The sequence below is a fragment of the Herpailurus yagouaroundi genome, unplaced genomic scaffold, assembly GCF_014898765.1.
Source record: "Herpailurus yagouaroundi ecotype Mexico unplaced genomic scaffold, PumYag 222, whole genome shotgun sequence".
Lineage (NCBI taxonomy): Eukaryota > Metazoa > Chordata > Mammalia > Carnivora > Felidae > Herpailurus > Herpailurus yagouaroundi.
The window spans coordinates 17,300,263-17,319,581 of record NW_024412453.1 but is presented as its reverse complement, the minus strand read 5'-3'; the positions used below and the strand labels follow the sequence as shown (position 1 = coordinate 17,319,581).

The 19,319-nt window shown below is 61.6% G+C and overlaps 5 protein-coding genes across 13 annotated transcripts; 3 read left to right on the top strand and 2 right to left on the bottom strand.

Moving 5' to 3' along the window:
- Positions 1 to 6,172: 6,172 nt before the first annotated feature.
- Positions 6,173 to 8,361, top strand: CLDN9 (claudin 9). 2 transcript variants are annotated; one of them, XM_040459245.1, is made up of 2 exons: positions 6,173 to 7,319; positions 7,413 to 8,361. In XM_040459245.1, exons 1-2 carry the CDS (start codon positions 7,188 to 7,190, stop codon positions 7,839 to 7,841), a joined length of 561 nt encoding a protein of 186 aa, XP_040315179.1. In that variant the 5' UTR covers positions 6,173 to 7,187; the 3' UTR covers positions 7,842 to 8,361. The 2 variants fall into 2 exon arrangements, with proteins under 2 accessions (XP_040315179.1, XP_040315178.1); XM_040459244.1 differs by having other exon boundaries at positions 6,173 to 8,361.
- Positions 8,362 to 8,562: 201 nt separating this feature from the next.
- On the bottom strand, positions 8,563 to 12,199 carry CLDN6 (claudin 6). Of its 5 annotated transcripts, XM_040459243.1 has the most exons (4): positions 10,942 to 11,500; positions 10,122 to 10,307; positions 9,715 to 9,869; positions 8,563 to 9,621 (listed from the first exon to the last, which is right to left on the bottom strand). In XM_040459243.1, the coding sequence occupies exons 2-4, from the start codon at positions 10,183 to 10,185 to the stop codon at positions 9,181 to 9,183; spliced, it is 660 nt and encodes a 219-aa protein (XP_040315177.1). In that variant the 5' UTR covers positions 10,186 to 10,307; positions 10,942 to 11,500; the 3' UTR covers positions 8,563 to 9,180. The 5 variants fall into 5 exon arrangements, with proteins under 5 accessions (XP_040315177.1, XP_040315172.1, XP_040315176.1 ...); XM_040459238.1 differs by having other exon boundaries at positions 8,563 to 9,869; positions 10,942 to 11,502; XM_040459242.1 differs by lacking the exons at positions 10,122 to 10,307; positions 10,942 to 11,500 and adding an exon at positions 11,862 to 12,199 and having other exon boundaries at positions 8,563 to 9,869.
- An 87-nt stretch (positions 12,200 to 12,286) lies between these two features.
- Positions 12,287 to 14,431, top strand: TNFRSF12A (TNF receptor superfamily member 12A). The gene is made up of 4 exons (XM_040459249.1): positions 12,287 to 12,432; positions 13,214 to 13,318; positions 13,564 to 13,698; positions 13,784 to 14,431. The coding sequence occupies exons 1-4, from the start codon at positions 12,339 to 12,341 to the stop codon at positions 13,837 to 13,839; spliced, it is 390 nt and encodes a 129-aa protein (XP_040315183.1). The 5' UTR covers positions 12,287 to 12,338; the 3' UTR covers positions 13,840 to 14,431.
- A 240-nt stretch (positions 14,432 to 14,671) lies between these two features.
- HCFC1R1 (host cell factor C1 regulator 1) lies at positions 14,672 to 16,001 on the bottom strand. Of its 3 annotated transcripts, XM_040459247.1 has the most exons (4): positions 15,880 to 16,001; positions 15,523 to 15,579; positions 15,284 to 15,409; positions 14,672 to 15,053 (listed from the first exon to the last, which is right to left on the bottom strand). In XM_040459247.1, the coding sequence occupies exons 1-4, from the start codon at positions 15,972 to 15,974 to the stop codon at positions 14,918 to 14,920; spliced, it is 414 nt and encodes a 137-aa protein (XP_040315181.1). In that variant the 5' UTR covers positions 15,975 to 16,001; the 3' UTR covers positions 14,672 to 14,917. The 3 variants fall into 3 exon arrangements, with proteins under 3 accessions (XP_040315181.1, XP_040315180.1, XP_040315182.1); XM_040459246.1 differs by lacking the exon at positions 15,523 to 15,579 and having other exon boundaries at positions 15,284 to 15,472; XM_040459248.1 differs by lacking the exon at positions 15,523 to 15,579.
- A 301-nt stretch (positions 16,002 to 16,302) lies between these two features.
- THOC6 (THO complex subunit 6) lies at positions 16,303 to 19,309 on the top strand. Of its 2 annotated transcripts, none has more exons than XM_040459237.1 (13): positions 16,303 to 16,416; positions 17,207 to 17,322; positions 17,422 to 17,486; positions 17,564 to 17,667; positions 17,748 to 17,785; positions 17,869 to 17,917; positions 18,041 to 18,112; positions 18,204 to 18,306; positions 18,394 to 18,443; positions 18,532 to 18,594; positions 18,695 to 18,805; positions 18,892 to 19,026; positions 19,112 to 19,309. In XM_040459237.1, the coding sequence occupies exons 1-13, from the start codon at positions 16,378 to 16,380 to the stop codon at positions 19,190 to 19,192; spliced, it is 1,026 nt and encodes a 341-aa protein (XP_040315171.1). In that variant the 5' UTR covers positions 16,303 to 16,377; the 3' UTR covers positions 19,193 to 19,309. The 2 variants fall into 2 exon arrangements, with proteins under 2 accessions (XP_040315171.1, XP_040315170.1); XM_040459236.1 differs by lacking the exon at positions 16,303 to 16,416 and adding an exon at positions 16,432 to 16,546.
- The last annotated feature ends 10 nt before the right edge of the window (positions 19,310 to 19,319 follow it).

Here is a 19,319-nt window from a genome sequence, read left to right as displayed (position 1 = left end):
GCCGCCGCTGCCCGCGCGGCCTTCGCCCTCCAACCTGCTGGCGCCGCCCGCGCCCCGCGCCCCCTGGCTGCGGCCCGCCTTCCCTCCGCCGCTGCCGCTGCCGCCGCCGCCGCGGACGCCGCCGCCGTACCTCTTCCTGTCGCCTCCCTGCTGATGGCCTGGCCCTTGCGAGGCCGTGGACCCTGAGGGGCTGCGGGCGGGTGAGTAGGCCGTCCTGCCTGGACACCGGGGCTGGGCGCCCTCACCGCCTTCGCATCTGGCAGATTGAGAAAGCGCCGGTGAGAGCCTGGACTGGGGAAGCGCGAGGCAGTGTCAGAGGAGAGGCCCAGGTTTGGGGTGGAAGGGGCAAGTCTAAAAATAACTTCGTTTTAAGAATAGGGTCTTTATTCCGTTTTGCCCTACTGCCCTACAGCGAGCCTCTTGCCTGGTTATTTGAGAATGTAACTCATCCCTTGTGCAGATAAGTTGGCTGCTTATCCGGCGCGGTGGGGACAGGGGGCACACGGCGCTTGGCTTGAAATGAAAACAAGACTTCAGAATGTTCCGACTGGGTATGCAAGGTGTTTCATTTTCCCTTATAAAGTGAGGGGTTTGGATGTCATCACTAAGGTCCTGTTCCTTTGCGTGTGTATGGCTTCTGGGAAACTTGCTGCCTTGCAAGCCTTGAGTCCAACTTTCTTTTCTTGTTTTTAATGTTTATTTATTTTTGAGAGACAGAGCTTGAGCAGGGGAGGAGCAGAGAGGGGGAGAAACAAAGAAGGCGAACCAGGCTCCAGGCTCTGAGCTGTCAGCACAGAGCCCGACGCGGGGCTCGAACTCACCAAACACGGGATCGTGACCTGAGCTGAAGTCTGACGCTTAACCCACTGAGCCGCTCAGGTGCCCTTTGAGTCAGACTTTGGACTGAAAGAGATCCAAGGATTGTGCAGGTCTGGATGCACCAGAATAGCAGCGGTGCTGATGGACAACCGATACTGGGCCCTGGAGCAGCAGTATCACATGCAAGGCCTAGGTCATCCCCAGGGACAGGAAGGCTCCCAAGGCGAGTCATGAAAGGAAGCCCCTATTCTGTCCCCGTTTTAATTGCCCTCCCCTCCACCCCCACCCTGCCAGGTTCTCCCCAGGCTGTACAACTCAGAATAAAGTTCCCTTTGTTACTCAGGTGGCTTGGGCTCAGGTAACAGGCAGATGTCCTATCTCATTGGGCGCTTCTACAGCAACTCAAGCGTGGTATCAGGAAGCCAACTTGACCGTGGGCGACCTCTGAGAGCCTGGAACCCACTAGCAAAAAAGGCAGTATATGAATTGCTTGTGACTGCTTCAGCAAGCCGCCACTAATTGGATGGCTTAAAATAAAACGAATTTGCCAGAAACCTCAAATCAGGGTATTGCAGGGCTGTGCTCCTTCCTCCCAAGGCTCTAGGGGAGGATCCTTCCTTGCGTCTCCAAGCTCCTGGCAGCCCCTGGCGTTCCTTAGCTTGTGGCCACATCCCTCCAGCCTCAGCCTCCGTCTTCTGATGGCCTTACCCTGTGTCTGTGTCTCACATCTTCCTCTTTTTCCTCTTTTGACACCTGTCATTGGATATAGGCCCCATCCTGAATACAGAATGATCTCATCTTGAAGTTTTTAATTTATTTTAATTTAATTACAGCTGCAAAGGCCTTTTCTTTTCTTTCCTTTCCTTTTGAATTTTTCTTTTTTTCTTTTCTCTTGTTTATTTATTTAGAGAGAGAGAGAATCCCAAGCAGGCTCTGTGCAGTCAGCACAGAGCATGACACAGGGCTCAATCTCAGGACTGTGAGATCAGATCATGACCAGAACCAAAATCAAGAGTTGGACACTTAACTGACTAAGCCACCCAGTCCCTTTTTCCAGATAAGGCCAAATTCAGAGGTTCCAGGGCTTAAGACCTGGACATGGTGTGGGGGCCACCATGCATTCCATACCAGTAGTGGCCTGTCGCTGGGGGCTCTGGCCACCTTCAGAGCCGTCTTCCCAGCTTCCCTTATCACTCTATTTAAAACCCTATTTCTTGGGGCGCCTGGGTGGCGCAGTCGGTTGGGCGTCCGACTTCAGCCAGGTCACGATCTCGCGGTCCGTGAGTTCGAGCCCCGCGTCAGGCTCTGGGATGATGGCTCAGAGCTTGGAGCCTGTTTCCGATTCTGTGTCTCCCTCTCTCTCTCTGCCCCTCCCCTGTTCATGCTCTGTCTCTCTCTGTCCCAAAAATGAATGAACGTTGAAAAAAAAAAATTAAAAAAATAAAATAAAATCCTATTTCTTGCTTGAACCTTGCTGTCCCTTGGAGTCCTTGGGCAGGAGCCAGAGTCACTGGTACCTTCATGATGACTCCCCTGCCCTTGTCTTGAATTCTGGCCGTGTTCCCGTTCCTGCTGGTTTGCTCTCTTCACCCTCTTCACATCCTGGAGCTCTCTTCTCTTCACTGAGAATCAGACCAAATGGGAGGGACAAGACTGAATGTCCCCTCTTTGTAAGAACACAGCAGTGAGGTGAGGGGCAACCCCCTCACCTCTAAACTCCAGACGGATGAAGACTGCTATTTGAAGGCTGACGGTTACGACAGAAATAAAGTTAATTGCTACCCAATCCATGGCGTCTGACCAGGTTTACAAGGGAAACCGCCACGATGCTGTTAACAAAATACTCTAGTCCCAAGTCGGTACCTACAGTGGTCCCCAAGGTGTGTGGGGTGCTCGCTGCCTGGGCAAATTCTTGCAGTGACCCTGGGGGCGGGCAAGGCAGGCGTCTCCCTTCGTTTTACAGCCGGGAGGCCCCCCGGAGATCACTGCAGTTGTGACTTGCCCTTCGAGGTCTGCCCGGGCTCCGTTAAGCTGCCCACAGCAGGTGGTGAACAACTGGTGCCTTCTGTGGCGGGGACAGACACGGTGAAGGTGCCGCCCAGGGTGGACGGTGGCTCCCGATGTAACCAGATCCAGGTGCGGTTCTCTGCGGAGACTTCCCGGCGCAGGAGTGGGGAGAGGGAGGGGAGGCAGGGGAGGACCTCGGCAGGGTGTGGGTGGGGTGGTGCATGCGGGTTGCTGTGCTGCCACCGGGAGGCCTGGCTCAGCCCACCCCCACCCCCCCCCATCCCCACTCTGTGCTCTGGGCCAGGGTCTGGACGCCTTCAGGCTGGTCCTGTTTCTCACGAGTACATGTGGCCAAGTTCTCATTGCCCCCCCATTCCCCCACCTTGTTTCTGGGTCTGTAAAATGGGGGTAGTAACCCAGCAAGAACGGATATGCGACCTCGGGCTTCATCTGCCCCTTTTTGGTTCAGTGGCCAGCGGATCTGGCCTTTCTCCTAACAAAGTCTGGGGCCTTGGGCACCTCCGAAGCAGAGGCTGATGCTGTCCTTGGGCCGTGCAGCCCCGTGCCCACCCCCATGCTCTCCTTGGCCCCATGATGGCCCTCTGACCTTTCGTTCCCGTCTTTGTCTTCGGGCCACACTTTCCTCCGAAAGCCTGGTGGAGGTGAGGATTGAAGGTAGCCCGCCCCGCCCTTCCCCCCTCTAAGCCGGCGTGTCTTCCGCCCACCTGAGCGGCCCCGCCAGCCGCCCTCCGGAGAACACAGATAGGGCCCAGTTCTACCACCCACCGAAGCAGCAAGTGGGGCAGGCCACACACCCCCGTGCCTCAGTTTCCCTCCACAGTAGTATATTGGGGCAGTTTTCCCTCCCCCACCTCTTTCCCCGGCGGAGGCAGTGGGGGTGGAGATTCCAGTGGAGGTGTTGAAGTGCCTTTGAGATGGTAACCGCGCCGAGGGAGTCCCCATCTCTCCATATCAATGACATTCCGGCCCCAGCTACAGTCCCCGCTGGGCCCCAACTTTAACCCTTTGGTTCTCGGATCCAAGCAAGTCCGGGTGGACCTGGGGACCCAAGACCCCGCCTGAGTGAGGGCTGAGGGTGGGAAGCGCCTTCCGGGGTCTCCCCGGCATCGTCCTTGCTGCCCACCCCTCCTGCGGGCGGTTCCCCTGACCACCTCTGGCGTCCTCTCGGCCCCTCCCTGCTCTCGGACAGATCGTCCCACTTTTAACCTCCCCGAAGGCCTTGGGGGGAGGTGCGTTGTCTTCTTAAAGGGGGGAAAGGGTAGACTTAGGTGGGAGGAAGCTGAAGCTTCCCCGGGCCCCCCACCACGGGTCTGGTTCCGATTGGTTTGGGGGTGTCTTCAGCCTCTGAGCACTCACCTCCCGTGTGTGTGGGTCTTTGTGCTTGAGTGTTGACGTGTCAAGCCCAAGAATTGGGATCTAAAACAATTAGGGTCCTTAGTGCCACCTCTGGGCATGATGTGTGTGTAGTGTTCCCCCCTCCCCCCCGCACTGGCCCTGTGACAACATCAGGGGTTTAAAGCTGCCTGTGAAACTGGGGGGTCCTTGAGGCCCAACTGCAGGCTCTCAGGCAAACCGGGCTGGGTGGGTCTCACTGTGCCGAGGCTGTCTCTGCGCCCAGGGACGGGAAAGACCCCCGGCCAGGCTGCCCAGGACGCAGGCGCTACGGGAGGGTTGCCGGGCCCCTCCGATACCTGGGCTTGCTGCTGCCTCCTGACACCTGCTGGAACCTGTGTGGCTGGATTCCTTGGGCCCTGAATGCCTGCCTCTATTTGTCCTTCTCAGCCACCCCTCCCCTCCCCTTCTTACCAGTCACCCCTCCCCGCCCACCCTGTGAAATCTAGGGCCCCAGGGCTGGATTAGCTGGACAAACCCCACGATTCCCCAGGCCCATCACAGCCTGCAGGGGGCTCTGGCCACTTGCCCCCCCCCCCCCCACGGCCCACCATGTCCACCCGGCCACCAAGTCGGCCCCTCACAAGGGAGGAGCACCCCTCCCCCCCTCCCCCCAGCCAGCTGAAAAGCTGAACCTGTGGGGAGGCAAGGGTGTGGAGGAAACTCTAGCCACCAGCGTCTACCTTTCAGACCCACTCATCGTCATCGGCCCACTTATCGGCCCTGGCCTCAGTCTCCATTTTATTAATGTTTGTTTATTTTTGACAGAGGGAGAGACAGAGCATGAGTGGGGGAGGGGCAGAGAGAGGGGGAGACACAGAATCTGAAGCAGGCTTCCGGCTCTGAGCTGTCAGCACAGAGCCCGACCCTGGGCTTGAACCCACAAACCTCAAGGTCACGACCTGAGCCGAAGTCAGATGCTTAAGTGACTGAGCCACCCAGGCGCCCCTTTCAGGCTCTGTTTTAGAGGGAGGGGCTCTCAAGCTTTTTTTCGTCACTGAGCCTTTTGCAGATCTGATGAAAGTATAAACTTCTAAAAAATGCTAAAACCCATCCCCAGTGCACCCGCTCGAAGTTAAAATCCTTTGTAAACGAAGTCCCACTGAACAGGTGAAGAGGCACCCAGTGCGTGCCACCCCCAGGTGTATGTGGGGGCCTCGCAGGCCTGCCCCCCCCCCATTGGCCCTGCTAGATCCGGCCTGGTCCCAGCACCCCCCTCCCAGCCTCCGCGGGCAGTCAACGGGTGCCTCCCCGTGGGGCAGAGGGGGCCAAGGCCCTCAGGAGGAGGTGTGGAGGTGAGAGGCCGACCCAGGTGAGGGCCCAGCTCTGCCTTGGAGAGTCCTCCCAGCCCCCCAGGAAACGGTATGAAGGAAGGCTCCCCACCCCTGTTTCTCTTCCCTCAGTTCCTAGCAGCCGGGAAGAGGCTTGAGGGAGTTCATGACCACCCCCCCCAAAACGAGGGGCTCATGTTTGTGGGTCCCACAAGGTTTCTCACAGGGGTCTTTGTCCTAAGGAGGTTAAGGACCTTGGCCTTCCATAATCTGTCCCTAGTTGGGGGCAGGATTTGAGCTGTAGTCTGACTCCCAGGCTGCCCCCCACGAGAGGAGTTACAGGCACCGAGAAGGTCTTCAGGACGGGTCGTTGTTCCTGGAGACGGTGAGCAGGCTTCGTCCCCTCGCCCTCCTCCGTGGTGTCTCTGACAGAGTGATCACTTGCACCTCACAGGAAAGAGTGGGGTCCTGGGGCTTCACCCCCATCCTGGGCTCCTGTCTCCACTACTCATCCCCCTTCACCCCACAGACCCCTGCAGGCCCCTCCCCAACTTCCACAACAGCGCCTTCATCCTTTGCCACTAGAGACCTTCAGCAGCTCGGCTGAGCCCTCAGTTTCAGTGTGGGGGGTGGGAAGGGCACACCTGAGCTGAGGCTGAAGTGGGGGGGGGGGGTTCTAGGCCGTTGCCTGGGCGATGCCACCTGAGCTGGGCGCCGGCACCTGTTGCCGGGGGAACAGTGCAGGCGGGGCCCCTCCCTTGGGAGCAGCCAGGGCCACTGGGCTGAGACTGGAGACGGATCGGATTCCTGAGAGTCCCCGGCGGGCAGGGGGACAGGGGCGGGGGTGTGCGATACTGGGGGATCTGGGCGTGTTTGCAACGTAGAGTGAAACGGGGTCGCAGGGAGCAAAGACGACAAGAAGGGGTGGCTGGGGGAGGAGTAGGAGGCGGCTCAGGAAGGCCGCCGAGCCTCCGCTTCTCAGTGCAGAGCCTGTTGCTTTTATGACCCCCCCCCCAATCCTTACTCCCCAGCTGGTCCTCAGTCTCCCCTTTCCTTTGTCCCTGTTTTCCCACCGGCCCGGATGTTCTTTCCTCCCCTGCTCCCGGTCTCCGTCCCGCCTCCCAGGCTCCCCACCCCACCCCCGCCACCTACTCCCCGTAGCTCAGGCTTCACCGCTCTCAGCTTTGCTGCCCCTCCCCTGCCTATGCCTCAAAACCCCGCCTGCGTCTGGGAGCCGGCCCGAGTCCCCAGGTGACACCCACAGCGGGTGTGCTGCTCGTCGTGAACCTGTGCCTGCCGGAGGGACAAGGCTCTCTTCAGCCCGAAGGTGGGTCGGGAGGGTCTGTGCAAGCCGGGTCAGACGGGCAGCAGCTGGGACGCCGGGACGTGAGTGCCTGCAGGGTGGCAGGAGCAGCGTCCGCCGGGCATCTAATGGGCAACGGGCCCCTCGAAGGGACACCGCTACTCCGCTGAGCGGGACTGTGAGACTGTGAGATTGACTTGTGCGTGTGGGGGTCAGAGAGGTGCTTTGCAAGAGGCCCACAGATGTGAGGACGGTCCTGGCCGAGGACACAGACTTCCCCACGTTCTGGGCACCGAGACCCCCACCCGGCAGCACCTGACATACCCCAGTGAGTCAAGCGGGCCGTCTAGGGTTAAGAAGACCTGAGGGGACAGATGGCGTCAGCCGGCCTTGAACTCTTGGGCATGACCCTGGCCGTGCTGGGCTGGCTGGGCACCCTGGTGTCCTGTGCCCTGCCCCTGTGGAAGGTGACCGCCTTCATCGGCAACAGCATCGTGGTGGCCCAGGTGGTGTGGGAGGGGCTGTGGATGTCCTGCGTGGTGCAGAGCACGGGCCAGATGCAGTGCAAGGTGTATGACTCCCTGCTGGCGCTGCCCCAGGACCTGCAGGCCGCCCGCGCCCTCTGCGTCATCGCCCTCCTGTTGGCTCTGCTCGGGCTGCTGGTGGCCATCACGGGGGCCCAGTGCACCACCTGCGTGGAGGACGAGGGTGCCAAGGCCCGCATCGTGCTCACCGCAGGGGTCCTCCTCCTCCTCTCGGGCATCCTGGTGCTCATCCCGGTCTGCTGGACCGCGCACGCCATCATCCAGGACTTCTACAACCCCCTGGTGGCCGAGGCCCTCAAGCGGGAGCTGGGGGCCTCCCTCTACGTGGGCTGGGCCGCCGCCGCTCTGCTCATGCTGGGCGGGGGGCTCCTCTGCTGCACGTGCCCCCCACCCCAGATCGACCGGCCCCGAGGACCCAGGCTGGGCTACTCCATCCCCTCCCGCTCAGGTGCGTCCGGGCTGGACAAGAGGGACTACGTATGAGGCGGAGAGCGTCCCCGGAAGCCCGCTGCTCAGAGCCCTGACCTTGTGCCGGATGCCCTGTGGCAACCCTTGCCCCCCCCCCCCCGACGTCAACCCCTTCCCTTGGTGAAACCCGCTCTCCAGAAGCTCCAGTCAGGTCTGGCTCCAGAGGTGTGGCCAGCTGGCCCGGAAGAGTCCAGACCCTTTTCTGCGGGGGCGGGGGGGCCCACGCGTTCTTGTTTCCTCCACCCAGGCAGAGCGAAGCTGGCCTGCCCCACCTCCCACCACAATCTGTCTTCTTCTGGTCCGGGACTCCGGCTGGCACTCCTCTTCCTGAGGCCACCCCTGCCCCCAGGAGCCTGCCCCTCACCTGAAGGGCAGCAGCTCCTTGGTTCCAAAATGAGGGGATCCCTGCCCTGGAGCGGGTCCCCTCCAGCTGGCCACCACCTGCACCCAGAAGTTCAGGCCCGGAGGCCCAGCCCCTCACCCCACCCTCTACTCCCCCCTGCCAGTAGGGAATAAACAGCATTTGTACCTTGGATTCTTCTGATCTGTGGTCAGGCAGGGAAGACTGGGTGGCCTTCCTGGGACTGTCAGTCCAAGGCCCGCTCCAGGACGTGTCCCATGGGTACCTTCACTCACCACTCGAGGTGTGAGGGTGAGAAAGATGAGCCACTTGCACCCACCTTCTCCCCCTGCCGGGCTGGCTCTCAACAGCCCCCCAGCAACACCCAAGGCAAGCGACAAAATAAGACGAGCTTTATTTAACAAAAACTGTGGGGGGCGGGGGGGGGCGTGACAGAAGCGTGCAGGGGCTGAAGGTGAGCCAGAGGGGGGCGGGGGAGGTGGTCTAGGGCACAGCTGGGGCAGGACTCAGGGTAGAGGAGCCAGAGGTCGGAACACTTGGAGGTGGGTGGTTCTTTGGTAACTTAAACCGCCCGCTCTTCTAAGGGCGGGCTACCTGAGGCTCAGGAGCCCCTGGGGGTTCAGAGGACCAACCACTAAGGAGGGACTCTTGGGGACAGGCTGCAAGCATCTGAACAGCAGGCAGCCTTCACGCTGACCCGCGGCTGCGGGTTGGCCTCCGAGATGGGGATGTCCGGGGTGGAGAAAGATCCAGAAACTGTGAAGCATCACCTCCCTGGCTCCATCATCCAAAGGTACCAGCAGCAGAGCCCAAGAGAGATGCTGAGTTTCTTGGTCGGGTTACCAACTGAGTTTTAAAAATACCACTCCCCCCGCTCCTCCCCCCCAAAAAAGATAAAAAACCACCCAAAGCTGTCTGGATCACCCATCTCCACGTCTCCGGCTCAGGAAGTTAGACTCCGCTGTCAAGGGAGTCCCCGCTCCCCTACCGGAATTAGACATAATTCTTAGCGGGGTATTCGGAGGGACCCTGAGAGGTGCCATGTGCGGCAGAGGCAGAGTATCGGGCCATGTAATGGTTTGAGCCCCGGGCACCCCCCGAGGGGCATGTGCAGCACAGCAGCCCCCCCCCCAGCAATAAAAGACCAGAGGCTGCCCAGCCCAGGTAGAGGGAGGCCCCCAGCTCCCGCTTTTGGGCCTCGGCCACCAAAGGGTTGTAGAAGTCCCGGATGATGGTGTGGGCGGTCCAGCAGACAGGGATAAGGGTCAGGACACCCGAGATGACAAAGATGATCCCAGAGACAAGCACCAGACGGGCCTTGGAGTCCTTGTCCTCCACGCAGGTGGTACACTTGGCTCCCGCGAGGTAGACCAGCAGCCCGAGCAGAGCCAACAGGAGGGCGATGACGCAGAGGGCGCGGGCGGCCTGCAGGTCCTGGGGCAGCGCCAGTAGGGAGTCATACACCTTGCACTGCATCTGGCCCGTGCTCTGCACCACGCAGGACATCCACAGCCCCTCCCACACCACCTGGGCCACCACGATGCTGTTGCCGATGAAGGCGGTCACCTTCCACAGGGGCAGGGCACAGGACACCAGGGCGTTCACCCAGCCGAGCAGCGTCAGGATGATCCCCAGGATTTGCAGGCCGGCGGAAGCCATGGCGAGGTTGAGGCTGAGAGGAGCTACGTTGGGGGACGCAAGGAGACTGCTGTTAAGACAGGCAGGTCCAGACCCTTTGTTCCCGTGCTAACTCTTCATGCCACATGCCGTGGCCCCCGGGAACACAAACCCTGGGAATCAGTACACCAGGGGCAAAGCACACTCTCTGAGCCTCATTTTCTCGTGGCCAAAACGAACACTTAACGCTTTCGCATCAGTTCCCCCCACCCCTGCCCCCCCACCTCCCGCCGGCTTTGGGGTTGCCGTTGATTTACAAGAGCGAAAAAGTAAGCAACCCAGTCCTGGCTGTCTCGAGGGCACATGAGACACAAAGGCCATACCAATGCTAGTCCATGGCCCCAGCCGCTTTTCCTACATTTTATCAGACAGCAATTTCCGGGCGTTTCCTTAGGGCACACAGATGGTGGGTTGGTGCTAGCCATGAGTTTCAGGCTCAAAACCTGTCAGTTTCAACATCACGATTAGAGATCCAAGCTGCCTCCCAACCACCCAATAGCAGTGTACAAACTCCTCACCCCAGCCCGGTTCCATCCCCCCAGGCAGGTGGTCATGTTTGTGTCTCAGGTGACCCACCCTTCCCGGCCTTGCCTGGCCCAGTTGGCCCAGTCCAGCCTCAGTCAAACCCCAGAGGGGCAGGAGCAGTGAAAACCACAAATACCACCCTCTCACCCAAAAGCGCTTCTTCCCCAGGGCTACCGGCTGCGCCCTGGGCCCGGCTCTTCCGCCCTCCCCTAGGGGTTCCGTGAGCATACCTCCAAGGTGGGGGACATTCTGTTGTGCGTTCTTGCCCCAAATGCCATCCTCTAAGGACTCAACTTCCCTAAGACGACCTGAAACCCTTGGAGTCTGCCCAGTGAACCAGCTCCTCCGCCGCAGCCCTGGCCCCCCCTCGCATCCCACTTGGGGTTGTGGCTGGCTGGGGGATCAGTTCTGTTCAGGGTCCTGTTCTGGCTCTCCCTTACCCAAAGTTCCCGCGCACGGTTTGGAGCTGAACTGAGCACCGGCCCCAGCAGTGTGGCCCAAGGACAGACAGACCGTCCACTCCTCATTTGCATCGCCCACGCCCAGCCATACCTGGCCGCGCTCTTCCCAAACCCGCTGTCAGTCCTCCAGGCCTCTGGCCCGGTTAGCGCAGGGGCCACGCCGGCCCAGGCACCCGGCATCTCTCCCCTCCGAGACCCTACCTCTGCCCTCGACCCCTTCTCTTTCCGCACACTGCGGACTCGGCTTGATCCGAGGGCGCCCACTCCCGCTCTCGACCCCTAGTTCCCTCCTGAGTCCTGCCCGAGGAAGGGTCGCCAGGTCCCAGCCCGAGTGGCGCTCTGCGGGGAGGGTTTAATGGCGGCGGGAGCAGCAGGGTCGGTTCCGGTAGGTGAGGGGGAGGGGAGCCCCGCCCCAGGGAGCAGAGCAGGTGGGGGAGGGGCGCCCGGGTTTCGGTGCCTTTGTCCCGGGGGAGGGGGAGGGGCGTTTAACCCTTCCGCGGCTGCAGAGGGACCAGATCTCTGCGGCTTCGGTGCAGATCCCCGGCCAGGAGCTGTGCCCCGGTGGCCGCAGCCAGATCAGCCCAGGTTCTCTACACGCACCCCCACCCACGCCGTCTGCACCCCACTCCTCGAGGAGTCTGCCTCTTCCCCTCCAACGCGCGCACTTTCCCCCAGGTTCACCTGCAAAGAAGTCCACTGGGATTCGTAGGAACCGCCGAGTGTGCAGATGGGGGCGGAGGCGGGGGTCTTAAAGAGGCAGTGACGTCACCGGACCACCGCCCCGGGGAGGGGCAGAGACCCCATTCCGGACCTCCGCGGGCGCGCGAATCCCAGCTTCGTCAGTTGGGGTCGCTCGAGCCGGGGGCCGCTGCGCCCGCATCTGACCCGGGGTGCGGGGACCTCAGCTGGCGAACGTCGGGCCCACAGCGGGTCGGGGCACAGGGCGTGGAGCCAAACGGAGCGTGGCTCTTGGCTCCGCTACTTACTACCTCTGTGACCTCGGCAACTCACCTAACCTTCCCAAGCTCCAGTTTCCTACTCGGCCAAAAGGAGGCAAGAAGCCCACGTGTAACTATGTCCTAAGGTAGAAACTAAAGACATATTATTATCACTATTTTGTTGTTGTTATTGTTCTGTTGTTATTATACCCTGGGGACCTTAGGAAAGCCGCAGGTGTCTCTGCGGTGGGCTGTTCCGTGTCCGATTCCGCCAGCACACGTCTCCAGGACTCCAGCTTCCAGAGGGCGGGGCCAGGGCTGCGTCCCTGCGGGGGTCCCAGCCGCTCGCGCCAGGAGCGGGTGTTTGTTGAGCGAATGACTGACCTCAGCGGGCGGGGGGGGGGGGGGCGGGGCGTCCAGGAGCCGACCGCGCGGGGCGGGCCGAGCCGAGGGGACCGCCCCGGAAGGCGGGGGTGGAGGCGGAGTGGCTGCTGTCCGCCCCGGCCCGCGCGCGGCGGGCACACACGGCCGCGGCCGCCGGACCCGCACCATGGTTTCCGGCCCGCTGCGTCCGCTGCCGCGGCTCCTCGCGCTGGGGCTCGGGCTGGCCCTGCTGGGCGCCGTGGCCGGGGAGCGAGTGCCAGGTACGCCGGGCGCGGGGCCCGGGCTGCGCGGGAGGCCGGGGGGAGCCTCCCGCCGGGGATCGCGGAGCCGGCACCGGGGACCCAGAGAACGGGGCCGATCTGGGCGGTACTAGGCGGACGTGGGGATCCCGGTCAGGTGGTCTCCGGACACCGGGCTTCTGGCCAGGAGAGGTTCATCCCGCTCCGAACTTCATCCTCAGGCCAGGCCTGTTTCCCTCCCCCCCCCCCCCCCGTTCAACTGGGGGAGGGGGGATCGGTGAGGTGGGGTGGGGTGCTTCTGTCCTAAAAAGTCCAGACTCAGAAGTGGAGGGAGAAAGTTTGAGGGCGGGTTGTCTGGTTCGGTGGGAAGGCACGCCCCCAGCCTGTTCAATACGTGTTCTGTCTAGCCCCAGTGACCGAAGAGTCGGGGTGGGGGGATGGTGGTGCCGAGGGCACGGGGGTCTGTACCCCCTATACCATGTGGGGTACCTCCTTCCATCCGGTGACTTCAGTGCCCAGCTATGTGGGGGGAGGGACCGGGGTTCGGCCCCGTGCCCAGGAGTGAGTCACCCGCCGGCTGCGGGGGGGTTGTGTGGGGGGACCTGACCCCCCCCCCACAAGCGTCCCGCGCTATGCCCCCCTTTCCCCCGCGCTGCCGAGTCCCGGTCGGGTCGTGCGGTCACCTGTGAGGAATGCGAGGGGAGGGCGCCGGTGACTCACGTTATTCGAGCCGACAGACCCTGACCTCAGCCCCCAGAATAGCCGTGCCCCGCCCCGGCCTGACCCGCGGCCCCCTCCCCAGGCACCACCCCCTGCTCTCGCGGCAGCTCCTGGAGCGCGGACCTCGACAAGTGCATGGACTGCGCGTCGTGCCCGGCGCGACCGCACAGCGACTTCTGCCTGGGCTGTGAGTGGGGGGCGGGGCCCGGAGGCGAGCGGCCCCCAGACTGGGAGAGAGGATTGCCCGGGCGGAGAGGGGTGCAGTGCTTCAGATCTGAGGAATTAATCGGGAAGCGGGGGTGGGTGGGAGGTGGGTGGGAAAATGGTGGGTTCAGGGCAGGGGCCAAGGTGGGGTAAAGGCTTGGGGCTCGGACCTAGGGGGCGGGGCTAGTACCGAGAAGGGCGAGGTCTGACTTGGAGTTCCGCCCCCAGGCGCTGCGTCCCCTCCAGCCTCCTTCCCACTGCTGTGGCCCATCTTGGGGGGCGCTCTGAGCCTAGCCCTCGTGCTGGGACTGCTTTCTGGCTTCTTGGTCTGGAGACGGTGCCGCAGGAGAGAGAAGTTTACTAGTAAGTGTGCCAGGCCCGCCCGCACACTCCCCATCACTCCTCGACGTCTCCCCTGCCCTTGACCACCCCTCTTCTTATTTTGCAGCCCCCATTGAGGAGACCGGCGGGGAGGGCTGTCCTGGCGTGGCACTTATCCAGTGACAGTGAGAGCCCCTGCCAAGCAGGAGGCCCCACCCACTCATCATTCATCCATCCATCCATCCATCCATTCATTCATTCATTCATTCATTCTGGAGCCAACCCCTCACCCGACACACAGCCAGAGCCAGACTCTTCCAACCGCAGGGGTGTGGAGGAATGGGGCACTGGTGAATCACCTCCCCGAGGCCTGGGCCCAGGCTTCCGAGGAGGCTTCCAAGGTGTCTGACTGCCCTGGCTCTGGCTCCAGGACAGGAAAGGAGACCCATGCTGGGTCACACCAGACAGCTGACACTGAGGAACCGCAGCATTTGCACAAAGGGTCCCTCCCTCCACCCCCAGGGCCTGAGGGCCAGGCTGACCCGAGGGCCAGACACCACGAGGCCCCACCAACTCAGATGTACTGAAATTCCACCACAGGGTCTCTGCCTGGGGGGTCAGGGACCTGTTGCTAACACTAGGGGGCTGGCCCTCTAGGGGGGCTGGCCCTAAGACACTGTCCCCCCCACCCCCAAAGAGGGGGGGAGTATTTATTTTGGGGAGAGCGTTTGGAGGGGAGGGAGAATTTATTAATAAAAGAATCTATAACTTTAAATGGTTTGGAGAGTGGCACGATCCCCAGCCCGACTTCCCAGAGCTGGAGGGAGGAGTGAGTCAGCCGCGGGGGCGGGGGTGAGGCTCTGACTCACACATTCTCAATGCCTGAGCCCAGCCTGCCAGGACCTGGCCTGGCCCTGACCGTTTTCCAGGGAAGATTTTTGAGAAACCCTAAGCATCCAGCACCCCAGTCTTCCCACCTTCCTTCCCAAAGGCCCCAGGGTTCCAGACTGACGCCTTCAGTTGCTCGGCAATCTTTATTCGGTTCTCCGGAGGGGAATGCCTCCCTTCCCATGCTCTGGTTCCTCCTGCCCCTCCCGGCCCAGGGCTCCGTGGGGTTCAGTGTCCTCCTCTGTTGGGGGTAGGTCCTGTGGCCCAGAGGCCTGGTCCGGAGAATAAGCAGGACAGCTGGTGCCTTAGTGGGGATGCTGGTCTTCTCGGTTTTGGGAAGGCAGAAGATAGGCAGGGATCTTCCCACCAGCACTCAGAGCTCCATTATCTCTCCAGCTTGGGTCACAGGGTAGTGGGAGGTGGGGGCATCCCCTAGCCTCAGCAGCCGGAGCGCCTCGGGGATCAGGTTCCCAGGGTAGCGCCAGAGAAGCAGCTCAGAGCAAGGACTCCTGGAAAAGGAGGTAGCAGCATGGGGCTGAGGCTGGTCTGGAAGAGCCACCTCCCACCGGGTCCAGGTCCCCAGGAGCTCATGGGCTGCCAGCACCTTCCAAGGAGCCAAGATGGGAAACAACAGAGGTTGGCTAGAAGCTAAAAATAGCAGGATGAGGCAAGGCCTAGAGACTGGCTCCAAAGATCGGGTGTGATCTTCCAGAAGGCCCAGACGGTGGATGGTGCCTACCTTAGTGGGGGCAGAGATGGGAAAGCCATGCGGGGGCTGCAGTAAGGGTGGTCATTGTGTAGGCTGAGTCGAGAGAAGTGGGTGGCCATGTTCTCTTCCGAAAGGAACTGTTTGCGCAGGGGCTCCCTGGGGGGAGACGGGGAGACAGGCAGGCTAGGATACTCACATGAGCAGCAGTCTGATGGGGACCTAAGGTGACAGAGGTCTTGTTGGGAGTCCCTCCCTGTCCCCAAACTCACTGCTCCTCCTCCAGGCGCCGCTTGGTGCTCATGGGCACAGCTCCTTGGAGAGGGGAGCTGGGAAGAAAAGAAAACCAGGTGCACCCCACCCTCTTCGCCCCATCCCCAGGATCTGCTCTCCTGCGCCTGCAGTGTAAGCCAGGAGCCCCCAGCCCACCTCTGTCTCAGCTGACACCTAAGTCACCCCCCTCTCCCAGGCCATCCAGCAGCCTGCTTCAGACCTCTCAGCCCAGTCTCAGCCTATGCCCAAGCCCTGACGACTCGCCCCACCGCTTGTCATCCTGCAGACCACTCCAGAGCCTCCAGCCAAAGGTCCTGAGCCCCTGGGCCTGGCCCACCCAGCGCCCCTACACACACCTCAAGTCCTGGCCTCGGGGCGTCCCCGACGCGGCCCGTGGGTCGCGCTGGGCCCGACCTGGGGGGCCTCGCTCCAGGGGCTGCTGTAGGATCATTTGGGTTCGGGGTCCGGCGGGCAGAGGGTGGGATCCGGGCGACGGGGCGGAGCCTCAGAGGGCGTGGTCCAGCACGGGGGGCGTGGCTTTAGGCGCGCGCAGCGGCGAGGTTCTACGCAGGCGCGGAGGACGAGCGACGCGCGGCTGGAAGGCGGGTCTGCTCCGCGGGGTGGGGGAGGGGATCTGGCGTAGCGGGGCTGCGGTGGTCGCCACTTAGTGTTGGCGATCTTCGCGGCGGTCCCTGGGCTCCTGGGGCTCGGGGTAACACGCGGCGGCCGCCTTCGCGCCGGGCCGACGAACCGTGTTGAGGCTGTGCGGCTCCGCGAGGGGCAACCGCTCGCGGGCACGTCCAGACTCGTGAAGCTGCGTCGCGCGGAGCACTCTGGGATTTGTAGTTCTCGCGATGGAGCGAGCTGTGCCACACGCAGTACCTCTGGGTCAGGTGAGGCGGGCGTGATGCGCGGTGCCTTCTGGGGTTTGTAGTCCATGCCCGGCTCGGAAGGGGCAGGCAAGGAGTCATGCCCTCAGCCCTGTTCTGCGCGGGACTCGGACTCAGACCCGCGGGCGGGAAGGTAACCGGGCAACCCTTTAGGCGCCTAACATGAAAGTTCTGGGGGGGGGGGGGGGCGCCTGGGTGGCGTAGTCGGTTAAACATCCCACTTCAGCTCAGGTCATGATCTCACGGTTGGTGAGTTCGAGTCCCTCTTGGGGCTCGGCGCTGATAGCTCAGAGCCTGGAGCCTGCTGCGGATTCTGTGTCTCCCTCTGTGCCCTTCCCCTGCTCTCATTCTGTCTGTCTCTCTCTTTCAAAAATAAACAAACATTTAATTAAAAAAAAAAAAAAGCCAGAGAGTAGGGATCAGAAGTCTGTATGTTTTTCTGTCTTGGGACAATGGAGCCACTTTGTAAGCGCTTTTAATGAGGCAGCGCTATGCGAAGTTATAGATACGGTAGCTCAGACAGTTGTGACAAAGTCTCCTTGACTTTGAGGTTGAGGAATCTTGGAAGCCAGGCTGGGTGCTTGCTCAAGGTACTGGTAGACGTCCCACCTCAACTGCCCACTTCGTCACCCACTTGAAGCAACCCCTGGGACCCACTTGGTGGGTTGCCTCAAAGGAGGCCTCAGATCCCTGGGCAGTGGGGGGGGCCGGACAGGCGGCAGGGGCAGCAGGAAGGAGTTGGAGTCCCCGGCCCAGATGTCCCAGGCAGCCTTCATGCAGCCTCTCTCCACAGATCGAAGTGTTTCAGGCCCTGCAGCGGCTGCACATGACCATTTTCTCCCAGAGTGTCTCACCCTGCGGCAAGTTCCTGGCAGCTGGCAACAATTACGGGCAGATAGCCATCTTCAGGTACTCACCCCTGCTTCCCCCGCCCAGTAGGGCTCGTTCCCCCCTGAGACTGGTGCCCCTGCTTCTGACTCTCAGGCCCCCCCTCCCCTCTCCCTTCAGTCTGTCTGCCGCTTTGAGCTCCGAGGCCAAAGAGGAAAGTAAGAAGCCCGTGGTGACATTCCAAGGTGGGTGCAGCCATTGAGTGTGGGTTAGGGAACCCCCCGGCAGGACAGCGTCACTCAAGTTCTGCATTTCCATCTAGCCCATGACGGGCCCGTCTACTGCATGGTCTCCACGGATCGACATCTGCTCAGTGCCGGGGATGGGGAGGTGAAAGCCTGGCTCTGGGCAGAGATCCTCAAGAAGGTAAGGAGTGTGGAGCTGGGGAAAGGCTGGGTTGCCCAGGCCCAGAGAACCTTTGACATACGGTGTTTCCCTCCATGAAGGGCTGTAAGGAGCTCTGGCGACGTCAGCCCCCGTACAGGTGAGCTAGGGCCACGTGGGCAGAAGGCACTTGGGGGTGAAGGTACTGGCTCACCAGAGCTGACCTCGCTTTCTCTCTCGCAGGACCAGCCTAGAAGTGCCTGAGATCAATGCTTTGCTTCTGGTCCCCAAGGTCTGAGCCCTTTGTGACTGGAGCTCTACCCCACGCTGTTCTTGGCCCAGACTTTAAACCTTTTCCCTCTCCCTGTCCCGGGTCTACACTGAACTTGCAATTCCACCCTGCCTTCTTCCACAGGAGAATTCTCTCATTCTGGCAGGGGGAGACTGTCAGCTGCACACCATGGACCTCGAGACGGGGACCTTCACAGTGAGTGGGGCCCTGGAGCTGGGGTGGTCAGGGCTGGATGCTAGCAGGGGCAGTCTTCCTGGATCTCCTGACGCTGGCCCTCTTCCTGCAGCGGGCCCTCCGGGGCCACACAGACTATATCCACTGCCTGGCGCTGCGGGAGCGGAGCCCCGAGGTCCTGTCGGGCGGTGAAGATGGAACCGTGCGACTTTGGGGTTAGTGTCAGGTTGGAGGGAAAGGTGGTGGTGAGGGAGATGGGGGAGGGCAGGGTGTTTCTCAGAGTCTTCCCCCACCCCCCACAGACCTGCGCTCAGCCCAGGAAGTCCAGACCATCGAGGTTTATAAGCATGAGGTGAGGCGTGCCCCATGCCCTGTCCTCCCCTCTGCTTCCTGGGCATCCCACGTGTCTTCATCTCCTCCTCCCTCCTCCTCCCTCCTAGGAGTGCTCCAGGCCCCACAATGGGCGTTGGATCGGCTGTTTGGCTACTGACTCAGACTGGATGGTGAGCAGGGCAAAGTCCAGAATGGGGTGACAGTTCCGGGCCCTGCCAGCAGAGGGCCTATGGCTCACGGCGGCTGGGGACACCTCGCCTTTCTGCTCAGGTCTGTGGAGGAGGCCCAGCACTCACCCTCTGGCACCTCCGATCCTCCACACCCACCACCGTTTTCCCCATGCGGGCGCCACAGAAACACGTCACCTTCTACCAGGACCTGGTGAGGCCCTCTGTCTTGCTTCTGCCACCTGTGCCCGGTTCCCCTCTCCAGTCCTGACCCCCGACTCCTCTCTCTGCCCTCCACAGATTCTGTCCGCGGGCCAGGGTCGCTGTGTCAACCAGTGGCAGCTGAGTGGGGAACTCAAGGCCCAGGTGCCTGGCTCCTCCCCAGGGCTGCTCAGCCTCAGTCTCAACCAACAGCCAGCAGCACCCGAGTGCAAGGTGGGTCCTGCAGGGGGCTCTGCAGGGCCGGGGGGGGAAAGGGGCATGTGTGTGGACAGGCCAGTCACCCCCCTCTTGCTTCCAGGTCCTGACAGCCGCAGGTAACAGCTGCCGGGTGGATGTCTTCACCAATCTGGGCTACCGTGCCTTCTCCCTGTCTTTCTGATCTCTGGCAACACCCCCTCTGTCCCAGGGATCTGGAGTGCTTTTTCTTTTTTCTTTTTTCTTTTTTTTTACCAAATAAAATTTCAGGCTATTCTTCCATGCATTTTCATCCCAAGAATAGAGGCCAA